The 25,399-nt window shown below is 61.5% G+C and overlaps 1 protein-coding gene across 2 annotated transcripts in view; it reads left to right on the top strand.

The window, feature by feature from the left end:
- kif16ba (kinesin family member 16Ba) overlaps nt 1-19,674 on the top strand; it is an 85,551-nt gene extending 65,877 nt beyond the window's left edge. For both annotated transcript variants that reach the window (XM_072462401.1, XM_072462402.1), the window contains one exon: nt 19,177-19,674. In XM_072462401.1, coding sequence (XP_072318502.1) covers nt 19,177-19,329 — 153 coding nt within the window. In that variant the 3' untranslated portion in view covers nt 19,330-19,674. The remainder of the gene's footprint in view (nt 1-19,176) is intronic.
- Nucleotides 19,675-25,399: the final 5,725 nt, after the last annotated feature.

Below are 25,399 nucleotides of genomic sequence, written 5' to 3' on the forward strand. Positions count from 1 at the left end.
CTCTGCTCTGACCCTCGTCCACGCTCTGACCCTCGTCCCCGCTCTGACCCTCGTCTCCGCTCTGACCCTCGTCTCCGCTCTGACCCTCGTCCCCGCTCTGACCCTCGTCTCTGCTCTGACCCTGGTCTCCGCTCTGACCCTCGTCTCTGCTCTGACCCTGGTCTCCGCTCTGACCCTCGTCCCCGCTCTGACCCTGGTCTCCGCTCTGACCCTCGTCCCCGCTCTGACCCTCGTCTCCGCTCTGACCCTCGTCTCCGCTCTGACCCTCGTCCCCGCTCTGACCCTGGTCTCCGCTCTGACCCTCGTCCCCGCTCTGACCCTCGTCTCCGCTCTGACCCTCGTCTCCGCTCTGACCCTCGTCTCCGCTCTGACCCTCGTCCCCGCTCTGACCCTCGTCTCCGCTCTGACCCTCGTCTCCGCTCTGACCCTCGTCTCTGCTCTGACCCTCGTCTCCGCTCTGACCCTCGTCTCTGCTCTGACCCTCGTCTCCGCTCTGACCCTCGTCCCCGCTCTGACCCTCGTCTCCGCTCTGATCCTCGTCTCTGACCCTCGTCCCCGCTCTGACCCTCGTCTCTGCTCTGACCCTCGTCCCCGCTCTGACCCTCGTCTCTGCTCTGACCCTCGTCTCCGCTCTGACCCTCGTCTCCGCTCTGACCCTCGTCTCCGCTCTGACCCTCGTCCCCGCTCTGACCCTCGTCTCCGCTCTGACCCTCGTCTCCGCTCTGACCCTCGTCTCCGCTCTGACCCTCGTCTCTGCTCTGACCCTCGTCTCCGCTCTGACCCTCGTCCCCGCTCTGACCCTCGTCTCTGCTCTGACCCTCGTCTCTGCTCTGACCCTCTTCCCCGCTCTGACCCTGGTCTCCACTCTGACCCTGGTCTCCGCTCTGACCCTCGTCCCCGCTCCGACCCTCGTCCCCGCTCTGACCCTCGTCTCTGCTCTGACCCTCGTCCCCGCTCTGACCCTCGTCCCCGCTCTGACCCTCGTCTCCGCTCTGACCCTCGTCCCCGCTCTGACCCTCGTCCCCGCTCTGACCCTCGTCTCTGCTCTGACCCTCGTCCCCGCTCTGACCCTCGTCCCCGCTCTGACCATCGTCTCCGCTCTGACCCTCGTCTCTGCTCTGACCCTCGTCCCCGCTCTGACCCTCGTCTCTGCTCTGACCCTCGTCCCCGCTCTGACCCTCGTCCCCGCTCTGACCCTCGTCTCCGCTCTGACCCTCGTCTCTGCTCTGACCCTCGTCTCTGCTCTGACCCTCGTCCCCGCTCTGACCCTGGTCTGCTCTGACCCTGGTCTCCGCTCTGACCCTGGTCTGCTCTGACCCTGGTCTCCGCTCTGACCCTGGTCTCCGCTCTGACCCTCGTCCCCACTATGACCCTCGTCCCCGCTCTGACCCTGGTCTCCGCTCTGACCCTCGTCTCTGCTCTGACCCTCAGCCCCGCTCTGACCCTCGTCTCCGCTCTGACCCTCGTCCCCGCTCTGACCCTCGTCTCCGCTCTGACCCTCGTCTCTGCTCTGACCCTCATCCCCGCTCTGACCCTCGTCTCTGCTCTGACCCTCGTCCCCGCTCTGACCCTCGTCCCCGCTCTGACCCTCGTCTCCGCTCTGACCCTCGTCTCCGCTCTGACCCTCGTCCCCGCTCTGACCCTCGTCTCTGCTCTGACCCTGGTCTCCGCTCTGACCCTCGTCTCTGCTCTGACCCTGGTCTCCGCTCTGACCCTCGTCCCCGCTCTGACCCTCGTCTCCGCTCTGACCCTCGTCTCCGCTCTGACCCTCGTCTCCGCTCTGACCCTCGTCCCCGCTCTGACCCTCGTCTCCGCTCTGACCCTCGTCTCTGCTCTGACCCTCGTCTCTGCTCTGACCCTCGTCTCCACTCTGACCCTCGTCTCCGCTCTGACCCTCGTCCCCGCTCTGACCCTCGTCTCCGCTCTGATCCTCGTCTCTGACCCTCGTCCCCGCTCTGACCCTCGTCTCCGCTCTGACCCTCGTCTCTGCTCTGACCCTCGTCCCCGCTCTGACCCTCGTCTCTGCTCTGACCCTCGTCTCCGCTCTGACCCTCGTCCCCGCTCTGACCCTCGTCTCTGCTCTGACCCTCGTCTCTGCTCTGACCCTCTTCCCCACTCTGACCCTCGTCTCTACTCTGACCCTCGTCCCCGCTCTGACCCTCGTCCCCGCTCTGACCCTCGTCTCTGACCCTCGTCTCTGCTCTGACCCTCGTCTCTGCTCTGACCCTCGTCCCCGCTCTGACCCTCGTCTCCGCTCTGACCCTCGTCTCCGCTCTGACCCTCGTCCCCGCTCTGACCCTCGTCTCTGCTCTGACCCTCGTCCCCGCTCTGACCCTCGTCCCCGCTCTGACCATCGTCTCCGCTCTGACCCTCGTCTCTGCTCTGACCCTCGTCCCCGCTCTGACCCTCGTCTCTGCTCTGACCCTCGTCCCCGCTCTGACCCTCGTCCCCGCTCTGACCCTCGTCTCCGCTCTGACCCTCGTCTCTGCTCTGACCCTCGTCTCTGCTCTGACCCTCGTCCCCGCTCTGACCCTGGTCTGCTCTGACCCTGGTCTCCGCTCTGACCCTGGTCTGCTCTGACCCTGGTCTCCGCTCTGACCCTGGTCTCCGCTCTGACCCTGGTCTCCGCTCTGACCCTGGTCTCCGCTCTGACCCTCGTCCCCACTATGACCCTCGTCCCCGCTCTGACCCTGGTCTCCGCTCTGACCCTCGTCCCCGCTCTGACCCTCGTCTCCGCTCTGACCCTCGTCTCTGCTCTGACCCTCGTCCCCGCTCTGACCCTCGTCTCCGCTCTGACCCTCGTCTCCGCTCTGACCCTCGTCTCTGCTCTGACCCTGGTCTCCGCTCTGACCCTCGTCCCCGCTCTGACCCTCGTCTCTGCTCTGACCCTGGTCTCCGCTCTGACCCTCGTCTCTGCTCTGACCCTGGTCTCCGCTCTGACCCTCGTCCCCGCTCTGACCCTCGTCTCCGCTCTGACCCTCGTCTCCGCTCTGACCCTCGTCTCCGCTCTGACCCTCGTCCCCGCTCTGACCCTCGTCTCCGCTCTGACCCTCGTCTCCGCTCTGACCCTCGTCCCCGCTCTGACCCTCGTCTCTGCTCTGACCCTCGTCCCCGCTCTGACCCTCGTCCCCGCTCTGACCATCGTCTCCGCTCTGACCCTCGTCTCTGCTCTGACCCTCGTCCCCGCTCTGACCCTCGTCTCCGCTCTGACCCTCGTCTCTGCTCTGACCCTCGTCTCCGCTCTGACCCTCGTCCCCGCTCTGACCCTGGTCTGCTCTGACCCTGGTCTCCGCTCTGACCCTGGTCTGCTCTGACCCTGGTCTCCGCTCTGACCCTGGTCTCCGCTCTGACCCTGGTCTCCGCTCTGACCCTGGTCTCCGCTCTGACCCTCGTCCCCACTATGACCCTCGTCCCCGCTCTGACCCTGGTCTCCGCTCTGACCCTCGTCTCTGCTCTGACCCTCGTCTCCGCTCTGACCCTCGTCTCCGCTCTGACCCTCGTCTCCGCTCTGACCCTCGTCCCCGCTCTGACCCTCGTCTCTGCTCTGACCCTCGTCCCCGCTCTGACCCTCGTCCCCGCTCTGACCCTCGTCTCCGCTCTGACCCTCGTCTCTGCTCTGACCCTCGTCTCCGCTCTGACCCTCGTCCCCGCTCTGACCCTGGTCTGCTCTGACCCTGGTCTCCGCTCTGACCCTGGTCTGCTCTGACCCTGGTCTCCGCTCTGACCCTGGTCTCCGCTCTGACCCTGGTCTCCGCTCTGACCCTGGTCTCCGCTCTGACCCTCGTCTCCGCTCTGACCCTCGTCTCTGCTCTGACCCTGGTCTCCGCTCTGACCCTCGTCCCCGCTCTGACCCTCGTCTCCGCTCTGACCCTCGTCTCCGCTCTGACCCTCGTCTCCGCTCTGACCCTCGTCTCCGCTCTGACCCTCGTCCCCGCTCTGACCCTCGTCTCTGCTCTGACCCTCGTCTCTGCTCTGACCCTCGTCCCCACTCTGACCCTCGTCTCTACTCTGACCCTCGTCCCCGCTCTGACCCTCGTCCCCGCTCTGACCCTCGTCCCCGCTCTGACCCTGGTCTGCTCTGACCCTGGTCTCCGCTCTGACCCTGGTCTGCTCTGACCCTGGTCTCCGCTCTGACCCTGGTCTCCGCTCTGACCCTGGTCTCCGCTCTGACCCTGGTCTCCGCTCTGACCCTCGTCCCCACTATGACCCTCGTCCCCGCTCTGACCCTGGTCTCCGCTCTGACCCTCGTCTCTGCTCTGACCCTCGTCCCCGCTCTGACCCTCGTCTCCGCTCTGACCCTCGTCTCCGCTCTGACCCTCGTCTCTGCTCTGACCCTGGTCTCCGCTCTGACCCTCGTCCCCGCTCTGACCCTCGTCTCTGCTCTGACCCTGGTCTCCGCTCTGACCCTCGTCTCTGCTCTGACCCTGGTCTCCGCTCTGACCCTCGTCCCCGCTCTGACCCTCGTCTCCGCTCTGACCCTCGTCTCCGCTCTGACCCTCGTCTCCGCTCTGACCCTCGTCCCCGCTCTGACCCTCGTCTCTGCTCTGACCCTGGTCTCCGCTCTGACCCTCGTCTCTGCTCTGACCCTGGTCTCCGCTCTGACCCTCGTCCCCGCTCTGACCCTCGTCTCCGCTCTGACCCTCGTCTCCGCTCTGACCCTCGTCTCCGCTCTGACCCTCGTCCCCGCTCTGACCCTCGTCTCCGCTCTGACCCTCGTCTCTGCTCTGACCCTCGTCTCCGCTCTGACCCTCGTCTCCACTCTGACCCTCGTCTCCGCTCTGACCCTCGTCCCCGCTCTGACCCTCGTCTCCGCTCTGATCCTCGTCTCTGACCCTCGTCCCCGCTCTGACCCTCGTCTCCGCTCTGACCCTCGTCTCTGCTCTGACCCTCGTCCCCGCTCTGACCCTCGTCTCTGCTCTGACCCTCGTCTCCGCTCTGACCCTCGTCCCCGCTCTGACCCTCGTCTCTGCTCTGACCCTCGTCTCTGCTCTGACCCTCTTCCCCACTCTGACCCTCGTCTCTACTCTGACCCTCGTCCCCGCTCTGACCCTCGTCCCCGCTCTGACCCTCGTCTCTGACCCTCGTCTCTGCTCTGACCCTCGTCTCTGCTCTGACCCTCGTCCCCGCTCTGACCCTCGTCTCCGCTCTGACCCTCGTCTCCGCTCTGACCCTCGTCCCCGCTCTGACCCTCGTCTCTGCTCTGACCCTCGTCCCCGCTCTGACCCTCGTCCCCGCTCTGACCATCGTCTCCGCTCTGACCCTCGTCTCTGCTCTGACCCTCGTCCCCGCTCTGACCCTCGTCTCTGACCCTCGTCCCCGCTCTGACCCTCGTCTCTGCTCTGACCCTCGTCCCCGCTCTGACCCTCGTCCCCGCTCTGACCCTCGTCTCCGCTCTGACCCTCGTCTCTGCTCTGACCCTCGTCTCTGCTCTGACCCTCGTCCCCGCTCTGACCCTGGTCTGCTCTGACCCTGGTCTCCGCTCTGACCCTGGTCTGCTCTGACCCTGGTCTCCGCTCTGACCCTGGTCTCCGCTCTGACCCTGGTCTCCGCTCTGACCCTGGTCTCCGCTCTGACCCTCGTCCCCACTATGACCCTCGTCCCCGCTCTGACCCTGGTCTCCGCTCTGACCCTCGTCCCCGCTCTGACCCTCGTCTCCGCTCTGACCCTCGTCTCTGCTCTGACCCTCGTCCCCGCTCTGACCCTCGTCTCCGCTCTGACCCTCGTCTCCGCTCTGACCCTCGTCTCTGCTCTGACCCTGGTCTCCGCTCTGACCCTCGTCCCCGCTCTGACCCTCGTCTCTGCTCTGACCCTGGTCTCCGCTCTGACCCTCGTCTCTGCTCTGACCCTGGTCTCCGCTCTGACCCTCGTCCCCGCTCTGACCCTCGTCTCCGCTCTGACCCTCGTCTCCGCTCTGACCCTCGTCTCCGCTCTGACCCTCGTCCCCGCTCTGACCCTCGTCTCCGCTCTGACCCTCGTCTCCGCTCTGACCCTCGTCCCCGCTCTGACCCTCGTCTCTGCTCTGACCCTCGTCCCCGCTCTGACCCTCGTCCCCGCTCTGACCATCGTCTCCGCTCTGACCCTCGTCTCTGCTCTGACCCTCGTCCCCGCTCTGACCCTCGTCTCTGCTCTGACCCTCGTCCCCGCTCTGACCCTCGTCCCCGCTCTGACCCTCGTCTCCGCTCTGACCCTCGTCTCTGCTCTGACCCTCGTCTCTGCTCTGACCCTCGTCCCCGCTCTGACCCTGGTCTGCTCTGACCCTGGTCTCCGCTCTGACCCTGGTCTGCTCTGACCCTGGTCTCCGCTCTGACCCTGGTCTCCGCTCTGACCCTGGTCTCCGCTCTGACCCTCGTCCCCACTATGACCCTCGTCCCCGCTCTGACCCTGGTCTCCGCTCTGACCCTCGTCTCTGCTCTGACCCTCGTCCCCGCTCTGACCCTCGTCTCCGCTCTGACCCTCGTCTCCGCTCTGACCCTCGTCTCTGCTCTGACCCTGGTCTCCGCTCTGACCCTCGTCCCCGCTCTGACCCTCGTCTCTGCTCTGACCCTGGTCTCCGCTCTGACCCTCGTCTCTGCTCTGACCCTGGTCTCCGCTCTGACCCTCGTCCCCGCTCTGACCCTCGTCTCCGCTCTGACCCTCGTCTCCGCTCTGACCCTCGTCTCCGCTCTGACCCTCGTCCCCGCTCTGACCCTCGTCTCCGCTCTGACCCTCGTCTCCGCTCTGACCCTCGTCTCTGCTCTGACCCTCGTCTCCGCTCTGACCCTCGTCTCCACTCTGACCCTCGTCTCCGCTCTGACCCTCGTCTCCGCTCTGACCCTCGTCTCTGACCCTCGTCCCCGCTCTGACCCTCGTCTCCGCTCTGACCCTCGTCTCTGCTCTGACCCTCGTCTCTGCTCTGACCCTCGTCCCCGCTCTGACCCTCGTCTCCGCTCTGACCCTCGTCTCTGCTCTGACCCTCGTCTCTGCTCTGACCCTCGTCCCCGCTCTGACCCTCGTCTCCGCTCTGACCCTCGTCTCTGCTCTGACCCTCGTCCCCGCTCTGACCCTCGTCTCTGCTCTGACCCTCGTCCCCGCTCTGACCCTCGTCCCCGCTCTGACCATCGTCTCCGCTCTGACCCTGGTCTCTGCTCTGACCCTCGTCCCCGCTCTGACCCTCGTCTCTGCTCTGACCCTCGTCCCCGCTCTGACCCTCGTCCCCGCTCTGACCCTCGTCTCCGCTCTGACCCTCGTCTCTGCTCTGACCCTCGTCTCCGCTCTGATCCTCGTCTCTGACCCTCGTCCCCGCTCTGACCCTCGTCTCCGCTCTGACCCTCGTCTCTGCTCTGACCCTCGTCCCCGCTCTGACCCTCGTCTCTGCTCTGACCCTCGTCCCCGCTCTGACCCTCGTCTCTGCTCTGACCCTCGTCCCCGCTCTGACCCTCGTCTCCGCTCTGACCCTCGTCTCTGCTCTGACCCTCATCCCCGCTCTGACCCTCGTCCCCGCTCTGACCCTGGTCTCCGCTCTGACCCTCGTCTCTGCTCTGACCCTCGTCCCCGCTCTGACCCTCGTCTCCGCTCTGACCCTCGTCTCCGCTCTGACCCTCGTCTCTGCTCTGACCCTCGTCTCTGCTCTGACCCTCGTCTCTGCTCTGACCCTCGTCCCCGCTCTGACCCTCGTCTCTGCTCTGACCCTCGTCCCCGCTCTGACCCTCGTCTCTGCTCTGACCCTCATCCCCGCTCTGACCCTCGTCCCCACTCTGACCCTGGTCTCCGCTCTGACCCTCGTCTCTGCTCTGACCCTCGTCTCTGCTCTGACCCTCGTCCCCGCTCTGACCCTCGTCTCTGCTCTGACCCTCATCCCCCCTCTGACCCTCGTCCCCACTCTGACCCTGGTCTCCGCTCTGACCCTCGTCTCTGCTCTGACCCTCGTCTCTGCTCTGACCCTCGTCCCCGCTCTGACCCTCGTCTCCGCTCTGACCCTCGTCCCCGCTCTGACCCTCGTCTCCGCTCTGACCCTCGTCTCTGCTCTGACCCTCGTCCCCGCTCTGACCCTCGTCTCCGCTTTGACCCTCGTCTCTGCTCTGACCCTCGTCTCTGCTCTGACCCTCGTCCCCGCTCTGACCCTCGTCCCCGCTCTGACCCTCGTCCCCGCTCTTACCCTCGTCTCCGCTCTGACCCTCGTCTCCGCTCTGACCCTCGTCCCCGCTCTGACCCTCGTCTCCGCTCTGACCCTCGTCTCCGCTCTGACCCTCGTCCCCGCTCTGACCCTCGTCTCCGCTCTGACCCTCGTCTCTGCTCTGACCCTCATCCCCGCTCTGACCCTCGTCTCCGCTCTGACCCTCGTCTCCGCTCTGACCCTCGTCTCCGCTCTGACCCTCGTCTCCGCTCTGACCCTCGTCTCCGCTCTGACCCTCGTCTCTGCTCTGACCCTCGTCCCCGCTCTGACCCTCGTCTCCGCTCTGACCCTCGTCTCCGCTCTGACCCTCGTCTCCGCTCTGACCCTCGTCTCCGCTCTGACCCTCGTCCCCGCTCTGACCCTCGTCTCCGCTCTGATCCTCGTCTCTGACCCTCGTCTCTGCTCTGACCCTCGTCCCCGCTCTGACCCTCGTCTCTTCTCTGACCCTCGTCCCCGCTCTGACCCTCGTCTCTGCTCTGACCTTCGTCTCCGCTCTGACCCTCGTCCCCGCTCTGACCCTCGTCTCCGCTCTGACCCTCGTCCCCGCTCTGACCCTCGTCCCCGCTCTGACCATCGTCTCCGCTCTGACCCTCGTCTCTGCTCTGACCCTCGTCCCCGCTCTGACCCTCGTCTCTGCTCTGACCCTCGTCCCCGCTCTGACCCTCGTCCCCGCTCTGACCCTCGTCTCCGCTCTGACCCTCGTCTCTGCTCTGACCCTCGTCTCCGCTCTGATCCTCGTCTCTGACCCTCGTCCCCGCTCTGACCCTCGTCTCCGCTCTGACCCTCGTCTCTGCTCTGACCCTCGTCCCCGCTCTGACCCTCGTCTCTGCTCTGACCCTCGTCCCCGCTCTGACCCTCGTCTCTGCTCTGACCCTCGTCCCCGCTCTGACCCTCGTCTCCGCTCTGACCCTCGTCTCTGCTCTGACCCTCATCCCCGCTCTGACCCTCGTCCCCGCTCTGACCCTGGTCTCCGCTCTGACCCTCGTCTCTGCTCTGACCCTCGTCCCCGCTCTGACCCTCGTCTCCGCTCTGACCCTCGTCTCCGCTCTGACCCTCGTCTCTGCTCTGACCCTCGTCTCTGCTCTGACCCTCGTCTCTGCTCTGACCCTCGTCCCCGCTCTGACCCTCGTCTCTGCTCTGACCCTCGTCCCCGCTCTGACCCTCGTCTCTGCTCTGACCCTCATCCCCGCTCTGACCCTCGTCCCCACTCTGACCCTGGTCTCCGCTCTGACCCTCGTCTCTGCTCTGACCCTCGTCTCTGCTCTGACCCTCGTCCCCGCTCTGACCCTCGTCTCTGCTCTGACCCTCATCCCCCCTCTGACCCTCGTCCCCACTCTGACCCTGGTCTCCGCTCTGACCCTCGTCTCTGCTCTGACCCTCGTCTCTGCTCTGACCCTCGTCCCCGCTCTGACCCTCGTCTCCGCTCTGACCCTCGTCCCCGCTCTGACCCTCGTCTCCGCTCTGACCCTCGTCTCTGCTCTGACCCTCGTCCCCGCTCTGACCCTCGTCTCCGCTTTGACCCTCGTCTCTGCTCTGACCCTCGTCTCTGCTCTGACCCTCGTCCCCGCTCTGACCCTCGTCCCCGCTCTGACCCTCGTCCCCGCTCTTACCCTCGTCTCCGCTCTGACCCTCGTGTCCGCTCTGACCCTCGTCCCCGCTCTGACCCTCGTCTCCGCTCTGACCCTCGTCTCTGCTCTGACCCTGGTCTCCGCTCTGACCCTCGTCCCCGCTCTGACCCTCGTCTCCGCTCTGACCCTCGTCTCTGCTCTGACCCTCGTCCCCGCTCTGACCCTCGTCTCCGCTCTGACCCTCGTCTCCGCTCTGACCCTCGTCTCCGCTCTGACCCTCGTCTCCGCTCTGACCCTCGTCTCCGCTCTGACCCTCGTCCCCGCTCTGACCCTCGTCTCCGCTCTGACCCTCGTCTCCGCTCTGACCCTCGTCTCTGCTCTGACCCTCGTCTCCGCTCTGACCCCCGTCTCCGCTCTGACCCTCGTCCCCGCTCTGACCCTCGTCTCCGCTCTGATCCTCGTCTCTGACCCTCGTCTCTGCTCTGACCCTCGTCCCCGCTCTGACCCTCGTCTCTTCTCTGACCCTCGTCCCCGCTCTGACCCTCGTCTCTGCTCTGACCTTCGTCTCCGCTCTGACCCTCGTCCCCGCTCTGACCCTCGTCTCCGCTCTAACCCTCGTCTCCGCTCTGACCCTCGTCTCCGCTCTGACCCTCGTCTCTGCTCTGACCCTCGTCCCCGCTCTGACCCTCGTCTCTGCTCTGACCCTCGTCTCCGCTCTGACCCTCGTCCCCGCTCTGACCCTCGTCTCTGCTCTGACCCTCTTCCCTGCTCTGACCCTCGTCTCTGCTCTGACCCTCGTCTCCGCTCTGACCCTCGTCTCTGCTCTGACCCTCGTCCCCGCTCTGACCCTCGTCTCCGCTCTGACCCTCGTCTCTGCTCTGACCCTCATCCCCGCTCTGACCCTCGTCTCTGCTCTGACCCTCATCCCCGCTCTGACCCTCGTCTCCGCTCTGACCCTCATCCCCGCTCTGACCCTCATCCCCGCCCTGACCCTCGTCTCTGCTCTGACCTTCGTCTCCGCTCTGACCCTCGTCCCCGCTCTGACCCTCGTCTCCGCTCTGACCCTCGTCTCTGCTCAGACCATCATCCCCGCTCTGACCCTCGTCTCTGCTCTGACCCTCGTCCCCGCTCTGACCCACGTCTCTGACCCTCGTCTCTGCTCTGACCCTCGTCCCCGCTCTGACCCTTGTCTCTGCTCTGACCCTCGTCCCCTCTCTGACCCTCGTCTCTGCTCTGACCCTCGTCTCTGCTCTGACCCTCGTCCCCGCTCTGACCCTCGTCTCTGCTCTGACCCTCGTCCCCGCTCTGACTCTCGTCCCCGCTCTGACCCTCGTCTCTGCTCTGACCCTCGTCTCTGCTCTGACCCTCGTCTCTGCTCTGACCATCATCCCCGCTCTGACCCTCGTCTCTGCTCTGACCCTCTTCCCTGCTCTGACCCTCGTCTCTGACCCTCGTCTCTGCTCTGACCCTCGTCTCTGACCCTCGTCTCTGCTCTGACCCTCGTCCCCGCTCTGACCCTCGTCTCTGCTCTGACCCTCGTCTCCGCTCTGACCCCCGTCTCTGCTCTGACCCTCGTCCCCGCTCTGACCCTCGTCTCTGCTCTGACCCTCGTCCCCGCTCTGACCCTCGTCTCCGCTCTGACCCTCGTCTCTGCTCTGACCCTCATCCCCGCTCTGACCCTCGTCTCTGCTCTGACCCTCATCCCCGCTCTGACCCTCGTCTCTGCTCTGACCCTCGTCTCTGCTCTGACCCTCGTCTCTGACCCTCGTCTCTGCTCTGACCCTCGTCCCCGCTCTGACCCTCGTCTCTGCTCTGACTCTCGTCTCCGCTCTGACCCTCGTCCCCGCTCTTACCCTCGTCTCCGCTCTGACCCTCATCCCCGCTCTGACCCTCATCCCCGCTCTGACCCTCGTCTCCGCTCTGACCCTCATCCCCGCCCTGACCCTCGTCTCTGCTCTGACCTTCGTCTCCGCTCTGACCCTCGTCCCCGCTCTGACCCTCGTCTCCGCTCTGACCCTCGTCCCCGCTCTGACCCTCGTCTCCGCTCTGACCCTCATCCCCGCTCCGACCCTCGTCCCCGCTCTGATCCTCGTCTCTGCTCTGACCCTCATCCCCGCTCTGACCCTCGTCTCCGCTCTGACCCTCGTCCCCGCTCTGACCCTCGTCTCTGCTCTGACCCTCGTCTCCGCTCTGACCCTCGTCTCTGCTCTGACCCTCGTCCCCGCTCAGACCCTCGTCTCCGCTCTGACCCTCGTCTCTGCTCTGACCCTCGTCTCTGCTCTGACCCTCGTCTCCGCTCTGACCCTCGTCATCGCTCTGACCCTCATCTCCGCTCTGACCCTCGTCTCCGCTCTGACCCTCGTCCCCGCTCTGACCCTCGTCCCTGCTCTGATCCTCGTCTCTGACCCTCGTCTCTGCTCTGACCCTCGTCCCCACTCTGACCCTCGTCTCTGCTCTGACCCTCGTCTCTGCTCTGACCCTCGTCTCCGCTCTGACCCTCGTCCCCGCTCTGACCCTCGTCTCCGCTCTGACCCTCATCCCCGCTCTGACCCTCATCCCCGCTCTGACCCTCGTCTCCGCTCTGACCCTCGTCCCCGCTCTGACCCTCGTCTCTCTTCTGACCCTCGTCTCTGCTCTGACCCTCGTCTCCGCTCTGACCCTCGTCTCCGCTCTGACCCTCGTCTCCGCTCTGACCCTCGTCCCCGCTCTGACCCTCGTCTCTGCTCTGACCCTCGTCCCCGCTCTGACCCTCGTCTCCGCTCTGACCCTCGTCTCTGCTCTGACCCTCGTCCCCGCTCTGACCCTCGTCTCCGCTCTGACCCTCGTCTCTGCTCTGACCCTCGTCCCCGCTCTGACCCTCGTCTCTGACCCTCGTCTCTGCTCTGACCCTCGTCCCCGCTCTGACCCTTGTCTCTGCTCTGACCCTCGTCCCCGCTCTGACCCTCGTCTCTGCTCTGACCCTCGTCTCTGCTCTGACCCTCGTCCCCGCTCTGACCCTCGTCTCTGCTCTGACCCTCGTCCCCGCTCTGACTCTCTTCCCCGCTCTGACCCTCGTCTCTGCTCTGACCCTCGTCTCTGCTCTGACCCTCGTCTCTGCTCTGACCCTCGTCTCTGCTCTGACCCTCGTCCCCGCTCTGACCCTCGTCTCTGCTCTGACCCTCGTCCCCGCTCTGACTCTCGTCCCCGCTCTGACCCTCGTCTCTGCTCTGACCCTCGTCTCTGCTCTGACCCTCGTCTCTGCTCTGACCATCATCCCCGCTCTGACCCTCGTCTCTGCTCTGACCCTCTTCCCTGCTCTGACCCTCGTCTCTGACCCTCGTCTCTGCTCTGACCCTCGTCTCTGACCCTCGTCTCTGCTCTGACCCTCGTCCCCGCTCTGACCCTCGTCTCTGCTCTGACCCTCGTCTCCGCTCTGACCCCCGTCTCTGCTCTGACCCTCGTCCCCGCTCTGACCCTCGTCTCTGCTCTGACCCTCGTCCCCGCTCTGACCCTCGTCTCCGCTCTGACCCTCGTCTCTGCTCTGACCCTCATCCCCGCTCTGACCCTCGTCTCTGCTCTGACCCTCATCCCCGCTCTGACCCTCGTCTCTGCTCTGACCCTCGTCTCTGCTCTGACCCTCGTCTCTGACCCTCGTCTCTGCTCTGACCCTCGTCCCCGCTCTGACCCTCGTCTCTGCTCTGACTCTCGTCTCCGCTCTGACCCTCGTCCCCGCTCTTACCCTCGTCTCCGCTCTGACCCTCATCCCCGCTCTGACCCTCATCCCCGCTCTGACCCTCGTCTCCGCTCTGACCCTCATCCCCGCCCTGACCCTCGTCTCTGCTCTGACCTTCGTCTCCGCTCTGACCCTCGTCCCCGCTCTGACCCTCGTCTCCGCTCTGACCCTCGTCCCCGCTCTGACCCTCGTCTCCGCTCTGACCCTCATCCCCGCTCCGACCCTCGTCCCCGCTCTGATCCTCGTCTCTGCTCTGACCCTCATCCCCGCTCTGACCCTCGTCTCCGCTCTGACCCTCGTCCCCGCTCTGACCCTCGTCTCTGCTCTGACCCTCGTCTCCGCTCTGACCCTCGTCTCTGCTCTGACCCTCGTCCCCGCTCAGACCCTCGTCTCCGCTCTGACCCTCGTCTCTGCTCTGACCCTCGTCTCTGCTCTGACCCTCGTCTCCGCTCTGACCCTCGTCATCGCTCTGACCCTCATCTCCGCTCTGACCCTCGTCTCCGCTCTGACCCTCGTCCCCGCTCTGACCCTCGTCCCTGCTCTGATCCTCGTCTCTGACCCTCGTCTCTGCTCTGACCCTCGTCCCCACTCTGACCCTCGTCTCTGCTCTGACCCTCGTCTCTGCTCTGACCCTCGTCTCCGCTCTGACCCTCGTCCCCGCTCTGACCCTCGTCTCCGCTCTGACCCTCATCCCCGCTCTGACCCTCATCCCCGCTCTGACCCTCGTCTCCGCTCTGACCCTCGTCCCCGCTCTGACCCTCGTCTCTCTTCTGACCCTCGTCTCTGCTCTGACCCTCGTCTCCGCTCTGACCCTCGTCTCCGCTCTGACCCTCGTCTCCGCTCTGACCCTCGTCCCCGCTCTGACCCTCGTCTCTGCTCTGACCCTCGTCCCCGCTCTGACCCTCGTCTCCGCTCTGACCCTCGTCTCTGCTCTGACCCTCGTCCCCGCTCTGACCCTCGTCTCCGCTCTGACCCTCGTCTCTGCTCTGACCCTCGTCCCCGCTCTGACCCTCGTCTCTGACCCTCGTCTCTGCTCTGACCCTCGTCCCCGCTCTGACCCTTGTCTCTGCTCTGACCCTCGTCCCCGCTCTGACCCTCGTCTCTGCTCTGACCCTCGTCTCTGCTCTGACCCTCGTCCCCGCTCTGACCCTCGTCTCTGCTCTGACCCTCGTCCCCGCTCTGACTCTCTTCCCCGCTCTGACCCTCGTCTCTGCTCTGACCCTCGTCTCTGCTCTGACCCTCGTCTCTGCTCTGACCATCATCCCCGCTCTGACCCTCGTCTCTGCTCTGACCCTCTTCCCTGCTCTGACCCTCGTCTGTGACCCTCGTCTCTGCTCTGACCCTCGTCCCCGCTCTGACCCTCGTCCCCGCTCTGACCCTCATCCCCGCTCTGACCCTCGTCTCTGCTCTGACCCTCATCCCCGCCCTGACCCTCGTCTCTGCTCTGACCCTCGTCTCCGCTCTGACCCTCGTCTCCGCTCTGACCCTCGTCTCCGCTCTGACCCTCGTCCCCGCTCTGACCCTCGTCTCCGCTCTGACCCTCGTCCCCGCTCTGACCCTCGTCTCCGCTCTGACCCTCGTCTCTGCTCTGACCCTCATCCCCGCTCTGACCCTCGTCTCCGCTCTGACCCTCGTCCCCGCTCTGACCCTCGTCTCCGCTCTGACCCTCGTCTCCGCTCTGACCCTCGTCTCCGCTCTGACCCTCGTCTCTGCTCTGACCCTCGTCCCCGCTCTGACCCTCGTCTCTGCTCTGACCCTCGTCTCTGCTCTGACCCTCGTCCCCGCTCTGACCCTCATCTCTGCTCTGACCCTCGTCCCCGCTCTGACCCTCGTCTCTGCTCTGACCCTCATACCCGCTTTGACCCTCGTCTCTGCTCTGACCCTCGTCTCTGCGCTGACCCTCGTCCCCGCTCTGACCCTCGTCTCCGCTCTGACCCTCGTCTCTGCTCTGACCCTCGTCTCTGCTCTGACCCTCGTCTCCGCTCTGACCCTCGTCTCCGCTCTGACCCTCGTCTCCGCTCTGACCCCCGTCTCCGCTCTGACCCTCGTCCCCGCTCTGACCCTCGTCCCCGCTCTGACCCTCGTCTCCGCTCTGACCCTCGTCTCTTGTCTGAACCTCGTCCCCGCTCTGACCCTCGTCCCCGCTCTGACCCTCGTCTCCGCTCTGACCCTCGTCTCTACTCTGACCCTCGTCCCCGCTCTGATCCTCGTCTCTGACCCTCGTCTCTGCTCTGACCCTCGTCCCCGCTCTGACCCTCGTCTCTGCTCTGACCCTCGTCTCTGCTCTGACCCTCGTCCCCGCTCTGACCCTCGTCTCTGCTCTGACCCTCTTCCCTGCTCTGACCCTCGTCTCTGACCCTCGTCTCTGCTCTGACCCTCGTCCCCGCTCTGACCCTCGTTTCTGCTCTGACCCTCGTCCCCGCTCTGACCCTCGTCCCCGCTCTGACCCTCGTCTCCGCTCTGACCCTCGTCTCTGCTCTGACCCTCGTCCCCGCTCTGACCCTCGTCTCTGCTCTGACCCTCGTCCCCGCTCTGACCCTCGTCTCCGCTCTGACCCTCGTCTCTGCTCTGACCCTCATCCCCGCTCTGACCCTCGTCTCTGCTCTGACCCTCATCCCCGCCCTGACCCTCGTCTCCGCTCTGACCCTCGTCCCCGCTCTGACCCTCGTCTCCGCTCTGACCCTCGTCTCTGCTCTGACCCTCGTCTCCGCTCTGACCCTCGTCTCCGCTCTGACCCTCGTCCCCGCTCTGACCCTCGTCCCCGCTTTGACCCTCGTCTCTGCTCTGACCCTCGTCTCTGCGCTGACCCTCGTCCCCGCTCTGACCCTCGTCTCCGCTCTGACCCTCGTCTCTGCTCTGACCCTCGTCTCCGCTCTGACCCTCGTCTCCGCTCTGACCCTCGTCTCCGCTCTGACCCTCGTCTCCGCTCTGACCCCCGTCTCTGCTCTGACCCTCGTCTCTGCTCTGACCCTCGTCCCCGCTCTGACCCTCGTCTCTGCTCTGACCCTCGTCCCCGCTCTGACTCTCTTCCCCGCTCTGACCCTCGTCTCTGCTCTGACCCTCGTCTCTGCTCTGACCCTCGTCTCTGCTCTGACCATCATCCCCGCTCTGACCCTCGTCTCTGCTCTGACCCTCTTCCCTGCTCTGACCCTCGTCTCTGACCCTCGTCTCTGCTCTGACCCTCGTCCCCGCTCTGACCCTCGTCCCCGCTCTGACCCTCATCCCCGCTCTGACCCTCGTCTCTGCTCTGACCCTCATCCCCGCCCTGACCCTCGTCTCTGCTCTGACCCTCATCCCCGCCCTGACCCTCGTCTCTGCTCTGACCCTCGTCTCCGCTCTGACCCTCGTCTCCGCTCTGACCCTCGTCTCCGCTCTGACCCTCATCCCCGCCCTGACCCTCGTCTCTGCTCTGACCCTCATCCCCGCCCTGACCCTCGTCTCTGCTCTGACCCTCGTCTCCGCTCTGACCCTCGTCTCCGCTCTGACCCTCGTCTCCGCTCTGACCCTCGTCCCCGCTCTGACCCTCGTCTCCGCTCTGACCCTCGTCCCCGCTCTGACCCTCGTCTCCGCTCTGACCCTCGTCTCTGCTCTGACCCTCATCCCCGCTCTGACCCTCGTCTCCGCTCGGACCCTCGTCCCCGCTCTGACCCTCGTCTCCGCTCTGACCCTCGTCTCCGCTCTGACCCTCGTCTCCGCTCTGACCCTCGTCTCTACTCTGACCCTCGTCCCCGCTCTGATCCTCGTCTCTGACCCTCGTCTCTGCTCTGACCCTCGTCTCTGCTCTGACCCTCGTCTCCGCTCTGACCCTCGTCCCCGCTCTGACCCTCGTCTCTGCTCTGACCCTCATCCCCGCTCTGACCCTCATCCCCGCTCTGACCCTCGTCTCTGCTCTGACCCTCGTCTCTGCGCTGACCCTCGTCCCCGCTTTGACCCTCGTCTCTGCTCTGACCCTCGTCTCTGCGCTGACCCTCGTCCCCGCTCTGACCCTCGTCTCCGCTCTGACCCTCGTCTCTGCTCTGACCCTCGTCTCCGCTCTGACCCTCGTCTCCGCTCTGACCCTCGTCTCCGCTCTGACCCTCGTCTCCGCTCTGACCCCCGTCTCCGCTCTGACCCTCGTCCCCGCTCTGACCCTCGTCCCCGCTCTGACCCTCGTCTCCGCTCTGACCCTCGTCTCTACTCTGACCCTCGTCCCCGCTCTGATCCTCGTCTCTGACCCTCGTCTCTGCTCTGACCCTCGTCCCCGCTCTGACCCTCGTCTCTGCTCTGACCCTCGTCTCTGCTCTGACCCTCGTCCCCGCTCTGACCCTCGTCTCTGCTCTGACCCTCTTCCCTGCTCTGACCCTCGTCTCTGACCCTCGTCTCTGCTCTGACCCTCGTCTCCGCTCTGACCCTCGTCTCCGCTCTGACCCTCGTCCCCGCTCTGACCCTCGTCTCCGCTCTGACCCTCGTCCCCGCTCTGACCCTCGTCTCCGCTCTGACCCTCGTCTCTGCTCTGACCCTCATCCCCGCTCTGACCCTCGTCTCCGCTCTGACCCTCGTCCCCGCTCTGACCCTCGTCTCCGCTCTGACCCTCGTCTCCGCTCTGACCCTCGTCTCCGCTCTGACCCTCGTCTCTGCTCTGACCCTCGTCCCCGCTCTGACCCTCGTCTCTGCTCTGACCCTCGTCTCTGCTCTGACCCTCGTCCCCGCTCTGACCCTCGTCTCTGCTCTGACCCTCGTCTCCGCTCTGACCCTCGTCTCTGCTCTGACCCTCGTCCCCGCTCTGACCCTCGTCTCTGCTCTGACCTTCGTCTCCGCTCTGACCCTCGTCTCCGCTCCCACCCTCGTCTCCGCTCTGACCCTCGTCTCCGCTCTGACCCTCGTCCCCGCTCTGACCCTCGTCTCTGCTCTGACCCTCATCCCCGCTCTGACCCTCGTCTCTGCTCTGACCCTCATACCCGCTTTGACCCTCGTCTCTGCTCTGACCCTCGTCTCCGCTCTGACCCTCGTCCCCGCTCTGACCCTCGTCTCCGCTCTGACCCTCATCCCCGCTCTGACCCTCGTCTCTGCTCTGACCCTCGTCTCTGCTCTGACCCTCGTCTCTGACCCTCGTCTCTGCTCTGACCCTCGTCCCCGCTCTGACCCTCGTCTCTGCTCTGACCCTCGTCTCTGTTCTGACCCTCGTCCCCGCTCTGACCCTCGTCTCTGCTCTGACCCTCGTCCCCGCTCTGACCCTCGTCTCTGCTCTGACCCTCGTCCCCGCTCTGACCCTCGTCTCTGCTCTGACCCTCGTCTCCGCTCTGACCCTCGTCTCTGCTCTGACCCTCGTCCCCGCTCTGACCCTCGTCTCTGCTCTGACCCTCGTCCCCGCTCTGACCCTCGTCTCTGCTCTGACCCTCGTCCCCGCTCTGACCCTCGTCTCTGCTCTGACCCTCGTCCCCGCTCTGACCCTCGTCTCCGCTCTGACCCTCGTCTCTGCTCTGACCCTCGTCCCCGCTCTGACCCTCGTCTCTGCTCTGACCCTCGTCTCCGCTCTGACCCTCGTCTCCGCTCTGACCCTCGTCTCTGCTCTGACCCTCGTCCCCGCTCTGACCCTCGTCTCTGCTCTGACCCTCGTCTCCGCTCTGACCCTCGTCTCTGCTCTGACCCTCGTCCCCGCTCTGACCCTCGTCTCTGACCCTCGTCTCCGCTCTGACCCTCGTCTCTGCTCTGACCCTCGTCTCTGACCCTCGTCTCCGCTCTGACCCTCGTCTCTCTGTCCACAGCGGTACCTGCAGGACCTGTTTTCTCTGGTCCAGACTTGGACGCCGTCTCCGCTCAGACCCGACTCGGAGCCTCTGAACAAACGCCACATTTACGAGTTCTCGTCGTTCTTCAAGAAAGGCGTGTTCGAGTCCAGCAGCCACGGGACAGGATAGAATGACCCCTGAAAGTGACCTGTCCATCAGGAGTCCAGCCACGGGACAGGATAGAATGACCCCTGAAAGTGACCTGTCCATCAAGAGTCCAGCCACGGGACAGGATAGAATGACCCCTGAAAGTGACCTGTCCATCAAGAGTCCAGCAGCCACGGGACAGGATAGAATGACCCCTGAAAGTGACCTGTCCATCAGGAGCGACAGGAGCAGCACTTTAACTCCACCCACTTTGAGGCAGCTTTGAGTAAATTATTTGTTTCAGAGATGAAACCTGTTCATTTCAGAATAAAAGCTGTAAATACTGTTTTCTACAAAATAAAAGGGAACAATCTGTGGCCAAAGTGAGATGTGCTTTTATTTAGAAAGTTTCACATTTGACATTTGAGAAAATAGTTTATGCCTCAAGGATTATGGTTTATTTTTAGAATATTGTTTTACATGAGTTCATCTCAAAGAGACTTTGAGATTCACCGCTTCACTCTGACCTCTGACCTCTGACCTCTGACCTTCACTGCTCTGAGGCGAGTGACACAGACGTAGATGATTGTTTTACTATTTCAAGCATCATAATGGACGCTTTTGATTCTGTTCATGTTCTAACCCCGACCCGCCCTGTACAGGTCCTATACTGAGAGTCATGTGGTGCCTGAGGTTCCTGTACAGGTCTAATACTGAGAGTCATGTGGTGCCTGAGGTTCCTGTACAGTTCCTATACTGAGAGTCATGTGGTGCCTGAGGTTCCTGTACAGTTCCTATACTGAGAGTCATGTGGTGCCTGAGGTTCCTGTACAGTTCCTATACTGAGAGTCATGTGGTGCCGGGGGTTCCTGTACAGGTCTTATACTGAGAGTCATGTGGTGCCTGAGGTTCCTGTACAGGTCTTATACTGAGAGTCATGTGGTGCCTGAGGTCCCTGTACAGTTCTTACTGCAGATGACAGACGCTTGAGTCTTGAGGAGGAAGTGAAGAATCCCTGGCTCAAATCTGTTCTTACCACATGGAAGGAGCTGGAGACGAGGAGTTCATCACATGTTCGGAAATTATTTTCTCTCTCTTTTTCTTAAAGACGCAATGGACAATTTTTCGGCGGTTTGAGATTTGCAGGCGGAAGTGCTCATGCCACTCCCCCGTGCTCATGCCCCTCCCCCGTGCTCATGCCACTCCCCCGTGCGCATGCCACTCCCCCGTGCGCATGCCACTCCCCCGTGCTCATGCCACTCCCCCGTGCTCATGCCACTCCCCCGTGCACATGCCACTCCCCCGTGCACATGCCACTCCCCCGTGCACATGCCCCTCCCCCGTGCTCATGCCACTCCCCCGTGCTCATGCCACTCCCCCGTGCTCATGCCACTCCCCCGTTCATGCCACTCCCCCGTGCTCATGCCACTCCCCCGTGCTCATGCCACTCCCCCGTGCGCATGCCACCCCCCCGTGCTCATGCCACTCCCCCGTGCTCATGCCACTCCCCCGTGCTCATGCCACTCCCCCGTCTCTCGTCTCCTGTAGATTTTCGTCTCTTCTGAGCTCGAACTGTCTTTCTCCGTCTTCATTTTGTCCCGTCACTGAGGGAACTATATTATGATAGATCCATGCGCTTAGGCACAGGTGAACGAGGCTCTGCAGGTGAACCAGGCTCTGCAGGTGAACCAGGCTCTGCAGGTGAACCAGGCTCTGCAGGTGAACCAGGCTCTGCAGGTGAACCAGGCTCAGACCTGGTTTAGTCCTGGTTTAGTCCTGGTTTAGTCCTGGTTTAGACCTGGTTTAGTCCTGGTTTAGACCTGGTTTAGACCTGGTTTAGACCTGGTTTAGTCCTGGTTTAGTCCTGGTTTAGTCCTGGTTTAGTCCTGGTTTAGACCTGGTTTAGTCCTGGTTTAGACCTGGTTTAGACCTGGTTTAGTCCTGGTTTAGTCCTGGTTTAGACCTAGTCTAGTCCTGGTTTAGACCTGGTTTAGTCCTGGTTTAGTCCTGGTTTAGACCTGGTTTAGTCCTGGTTTAGTCCTGGTTTAGACCTAGTCTAGTCCTGGTTTAGACCTGGTTTAGTCCTGGTTTAGACCTGGTTTAGACCTGGTTTAGACCTGGTTTAGACCTGGTCTAGTCCTGGTTTAGTCCTGGTTTAGACCTGGTTTGGACCTGGTTTAGACCTGGTTTAGTCCTGGTTTAGACCTAGTCTAGTCCTGGTTTAGACCTGGTTTAGTCCTGGTTTAGTCCTGGTTTAGACCTGGTTTAGACCTGGTTTAGTCCTGGTTTAGACCTGGTTTAGTCCTGGTTTAGACCTGGTTTAGACCTGGTTTAGTCCTGGTTTAGTCCTGGTTTAGTCCTGGTTTAGTCCTGGTTTGGACCTGGTTTAGTCCTGGTTTAGACCTGGTTTAGACCTGGTTTAGACCTGGTTTAGTCCTGGTTTAGTCCTGGTTTAGACCTGTTTTAGACCTGGGTTAGACCTGGTTTAGACCTGGTTTAGTCCTGGTTTAGTCCTGGTTTGGACCTGGTTTAGTCCTGGTTTGGACCTGGTTTAGTCCTGGTTTAGACCTGGTTTAGACCTGGTTTAGTCCTGGTTTAGACCTGGTTTAGACCTGGTTTAGACCTGGTTTAGTCCTGGTTTGGACCTGGTTAAGATCTGGTTTAGTCCTGGTTTAGTCCTGGTAGTCCTGGTTTAGACCTGGTTTAGTCCTGGTTTAGACCTGGTTTAGACCTGCTTTAGACCTGGTTTAGACCTGGTTTAGTCCTGGTTTAGTCCTGGTTTAGTCCTGGTTTAGACCTAGTCTAGTCCTGGTTTAGAACTGGTTTAGTCCTGGTTCAGTCCTTTAGACCTGGTTTAGACCTGGTCTAGTCCTGGTTTAGTCCTGGTTTAGTCCTGGTTTAGACCTGGTTTGGACCTGGTTTAGTCCTGGTTTAGACCTGGTCTAGTCCTGGTTTAGACCTGGTTTTAGTCCTGGTTTAGACCTGGTTTAGACCTGGTTTGGACCTGGTTTAGACCTGGTCTAGTCCTGGTTTAGCCCTGGTTTAGACCTGGTCTAGTCCTGGTTTAGTCCTGGTTTAGACCTGGTTTTAGTCCTGGTTTAGACCTGGTTTAGACATGGTTTTAGTCCTGGTTTAGACCTGGTTTAGACCTGGTTTAGAGCTGGTTTAGACCTGGTTTGGACCTGGTTTAGTTCTGGTTTAGTGCTGGTTTATTCCTGGTTTAGTCCTGGTTTAGACCTGGTTTAGACCTGGTTTAGACCTGGTTTAGACCTGGTTTAGACCTGGTTTAGTTCTGGTTTAGTGCTGGTTTATTCCTGGTTTAGTCCTGGTTTAGACCTGGTTTGGACCTGGTTTAGACCTGGTTTAGACCTGGTTTTAGTCCTGGTTTAGACCTGGTTTAGACATGGTTTTAGTCCTGGTTTAGACCTGGTTTAGACCTGGTTTAGAGCTGGTTTAGACCTGGTTTGGACCTGGTTTAGTTCTGGTTTAGTGCTGGTTTATTCCTGGTTTAGTCCTGGTTTAGACCTGGTTTAGTCCTGGTTTAGACCTGGTTTTAGTCCTGGTTTAGTCCTGGTTTAGTCCTGGTTTAGACCTGTTTTAGACCTGGGTTAGACCTGGTTTAGACCTGGTTTAGTCCTGGTTTAGTCCTGGTTTGGACCTGGTTTAGTCCTGGTTTGGACCTGGTTTAGTCCTGGTTTAGACCTGGTTTAGTCCTGGTTTAGACCTGGTTTAGACCTGGTTTAGACCTGGTTTAGTCCTGGTTTAGACCTGGTTTAGACCTGGTTTAGACCTGGTTTAGTCCTGGTTTGGACCTGGTTAAGATCTGGTTTAGTCCTGGTTTAGTCCTGGTAGTCCTGGTTTAGACCTGGTTTAGTCCTGGTTTAGACCTGGTTTAGACCTGCTTTAGACCTGGTTTAGACCTGGTTTAGTCCTGGTTTAGTCCTGGTTTAGTCCTGGTTTAGACCTAGTCTAGTCCTGGTTTAGAACTGGTTTAGTCCTGGTTCAGTCCTTTAGACCTGGTTTAGACCTGGTCTAGTCCTGGTTTAGTCCTGGTTTAGTCCTGGTTTAGACCTGGTTTGGACCTGGTTTAGTCCTGGTTTAGACCTGGTCTAGTCCTGGTTTAGACCTGGTTTTAGTCCTGGTTTAGACCTGGTTTAGACCTGGTTTGGACCTGGTTTAGACCTGGTCTAGTCCTGGTTTAGCCCTGGTTTAGACCTGGTCTAGTCCTGGTTTAGTCCTGGTTTAGACCTGGTTTTAGTCCTGGTTTAGACCTGGTTTAGACATGGTTTTAGTCCTGGTTTAGACCTGGTTTAGACCTGGTTTAGAGCTGGTTTAGACCTGGTTTGGACCTGGTTTAGTTCTGGTTTAGTGCTGGTTTATTCCTGGTTTAGTCCTGGTTTAGACCTGGTTTAGACCTGGTTTAGACCTGGTTTAGACCTGGTTTAGTTCTGGTTTAGTGCTGGTTTATTCCTGGTTTAGTCCTGGTTTAGACCTGGTTTGGACCTGGTTTAGACCTGGTTTAGACCTGGTTTTAGTCCTGGTTTAGACCTGGTTTAGACATGGTTTTAGTCCTGGTTTAGACCTGGTTTAGACCTGGTTTAGAGCTGGTTTAGACCTGGTTTGGACCTGGTTTAGTTCTGGTTTAGTGCTGGTTTATTCCTGGTTTAGTCCTGGTTTAGACCTGGTTTAGTCCTGGTTTAGACCTGGTTTTAGTCCTGGTTTAGTCCTGGTTTAGTCCTGGTTTAGACCTGGTTTGGACCTGGTTTAGACCTGGTCTAGTCCTGGTTTAGTCCTGGTTTAGACCTGGTCTAGTCCTGGTTTAGACCTGGTTTTAGTCCTGGTTTAGTCCTGGTTTAGTCCTGGTTTAGACCTGGTCTAGTCCTGGTTTAGTCCTGGTTTAGTCCTGGTTTAGTCCTGGTTTAGTCCTGGTTTAGACCTGGTCTAGTCCTGGTTTAGTCCTGGTTTAGTCCTGGTTTGGACCTGGTCTAGTCCTGGTTTAGTCCTGGTTTAGTCCTGGTTTAGTCCTGGTTTGGACCTGGTTTAGACCTGGTCTAGTCCTGGTTTAGTCCTGGTTTAGACCTGGTCTAGTCCTGGTTTAGACCTGGTATAGTCCTGATTTAGTCCTGGTTTAGTCCTGGTTTAGTCCTGGTTTAGTCCTGGTTTAGACCTGGTTTAGACCTGGTTTAGACCTGGTTTAGTTCTGGTTTAGTCCTGGTTTAGTCCTGGTTTAGAGCTGGTTTAGTCCTGGTTTAGACCTGGTTTAGACCTGGTTTAGTCCTGGTTTAGTCCTGGTTTAGACCTGCTTTAGTCCTGGTTTAGTCCTGGTTTAGTCCTGGTTTAGACCTGGTTTAGTCCTGGTTTAGTCCTGGTTCAGTCCTTTAGACCTGGTTTAGACCTGGTCTAGTCCTGGTTTAGTCCTGGTTTAGTCCTGGTTTAGACCTGGTTTGGACCTGGTTTAGTCCTGGTTTAGTCCTGGTTTAGACCTGGTCTAGTCCTGGTTTAGACCTGGTTTTAGTCCTGGTTTAGACCTGGTTTAGACCTGGTTTGGACCTGGTTTAGACCTGGTCTAGTCCTGGTTTAGCCCTGGTTTAGACCTGGTCTAGTCCTGGTTTAGTCCTGGTTTAGACCTGGTTTTAGTCCTGGTTTAGACCTGGTTTAGACATGGTTTTAGTCCTGGTTTAGACCTGGTTTAGACCTGGTTTAGAGCTGGTTTAGACCTGGTTTGGACCTGGTTTAGTTCTGGTTTAGTGCTGGTTTATTCCTGGTTTAGTCCTGGTTTAGACCTGGTTTAGACCTGGTTTAGTTCTGGTTTAGTGCTGGTTTATTCCTGGTTTAGTCCTGGTTTAGACCTGGTTTGGACCTGGTTTAGACCTGGTTTAGACCTGGTTTTAGTCCTGGTTTAGACCTGGTTTAGACATGGTTTTAGTCCTGGTTTAGACCTGGTTTAGACCTGGTTTAGAGCTGGTTTAGACCTGGTTTGGACCTGGTTTAGTTCTGGTTTAGTGCTGGTTTATTCCTGGTTTAGTCCTGGTTTAGACCTGGTTTAGTCCTGGTTTAGACCTGGTCTAGTCCTGGTTTAGTCCTGGTTTTGACCTGGTCTAGTCCTGGTTTA

This window comes from Eucyclogobius newberryi, unplaced genomic scaffold (assembly GCF_026437365.1).
Source record: "Eucyclogobius newberryi isolate DKJ021-1_F unplaced genomic scaffold, fEucNew1.0.hap1 SCAF_4, whole genome shotgun sequence".
NCBI classification, from domain to species: domain Eukaryota; kingdom Metazoa; phylum Chordata; class Actinopteri; order Gobiiformes; family Gobiidae; genus Eucyclogobius; species Eucyclogobius newberryi.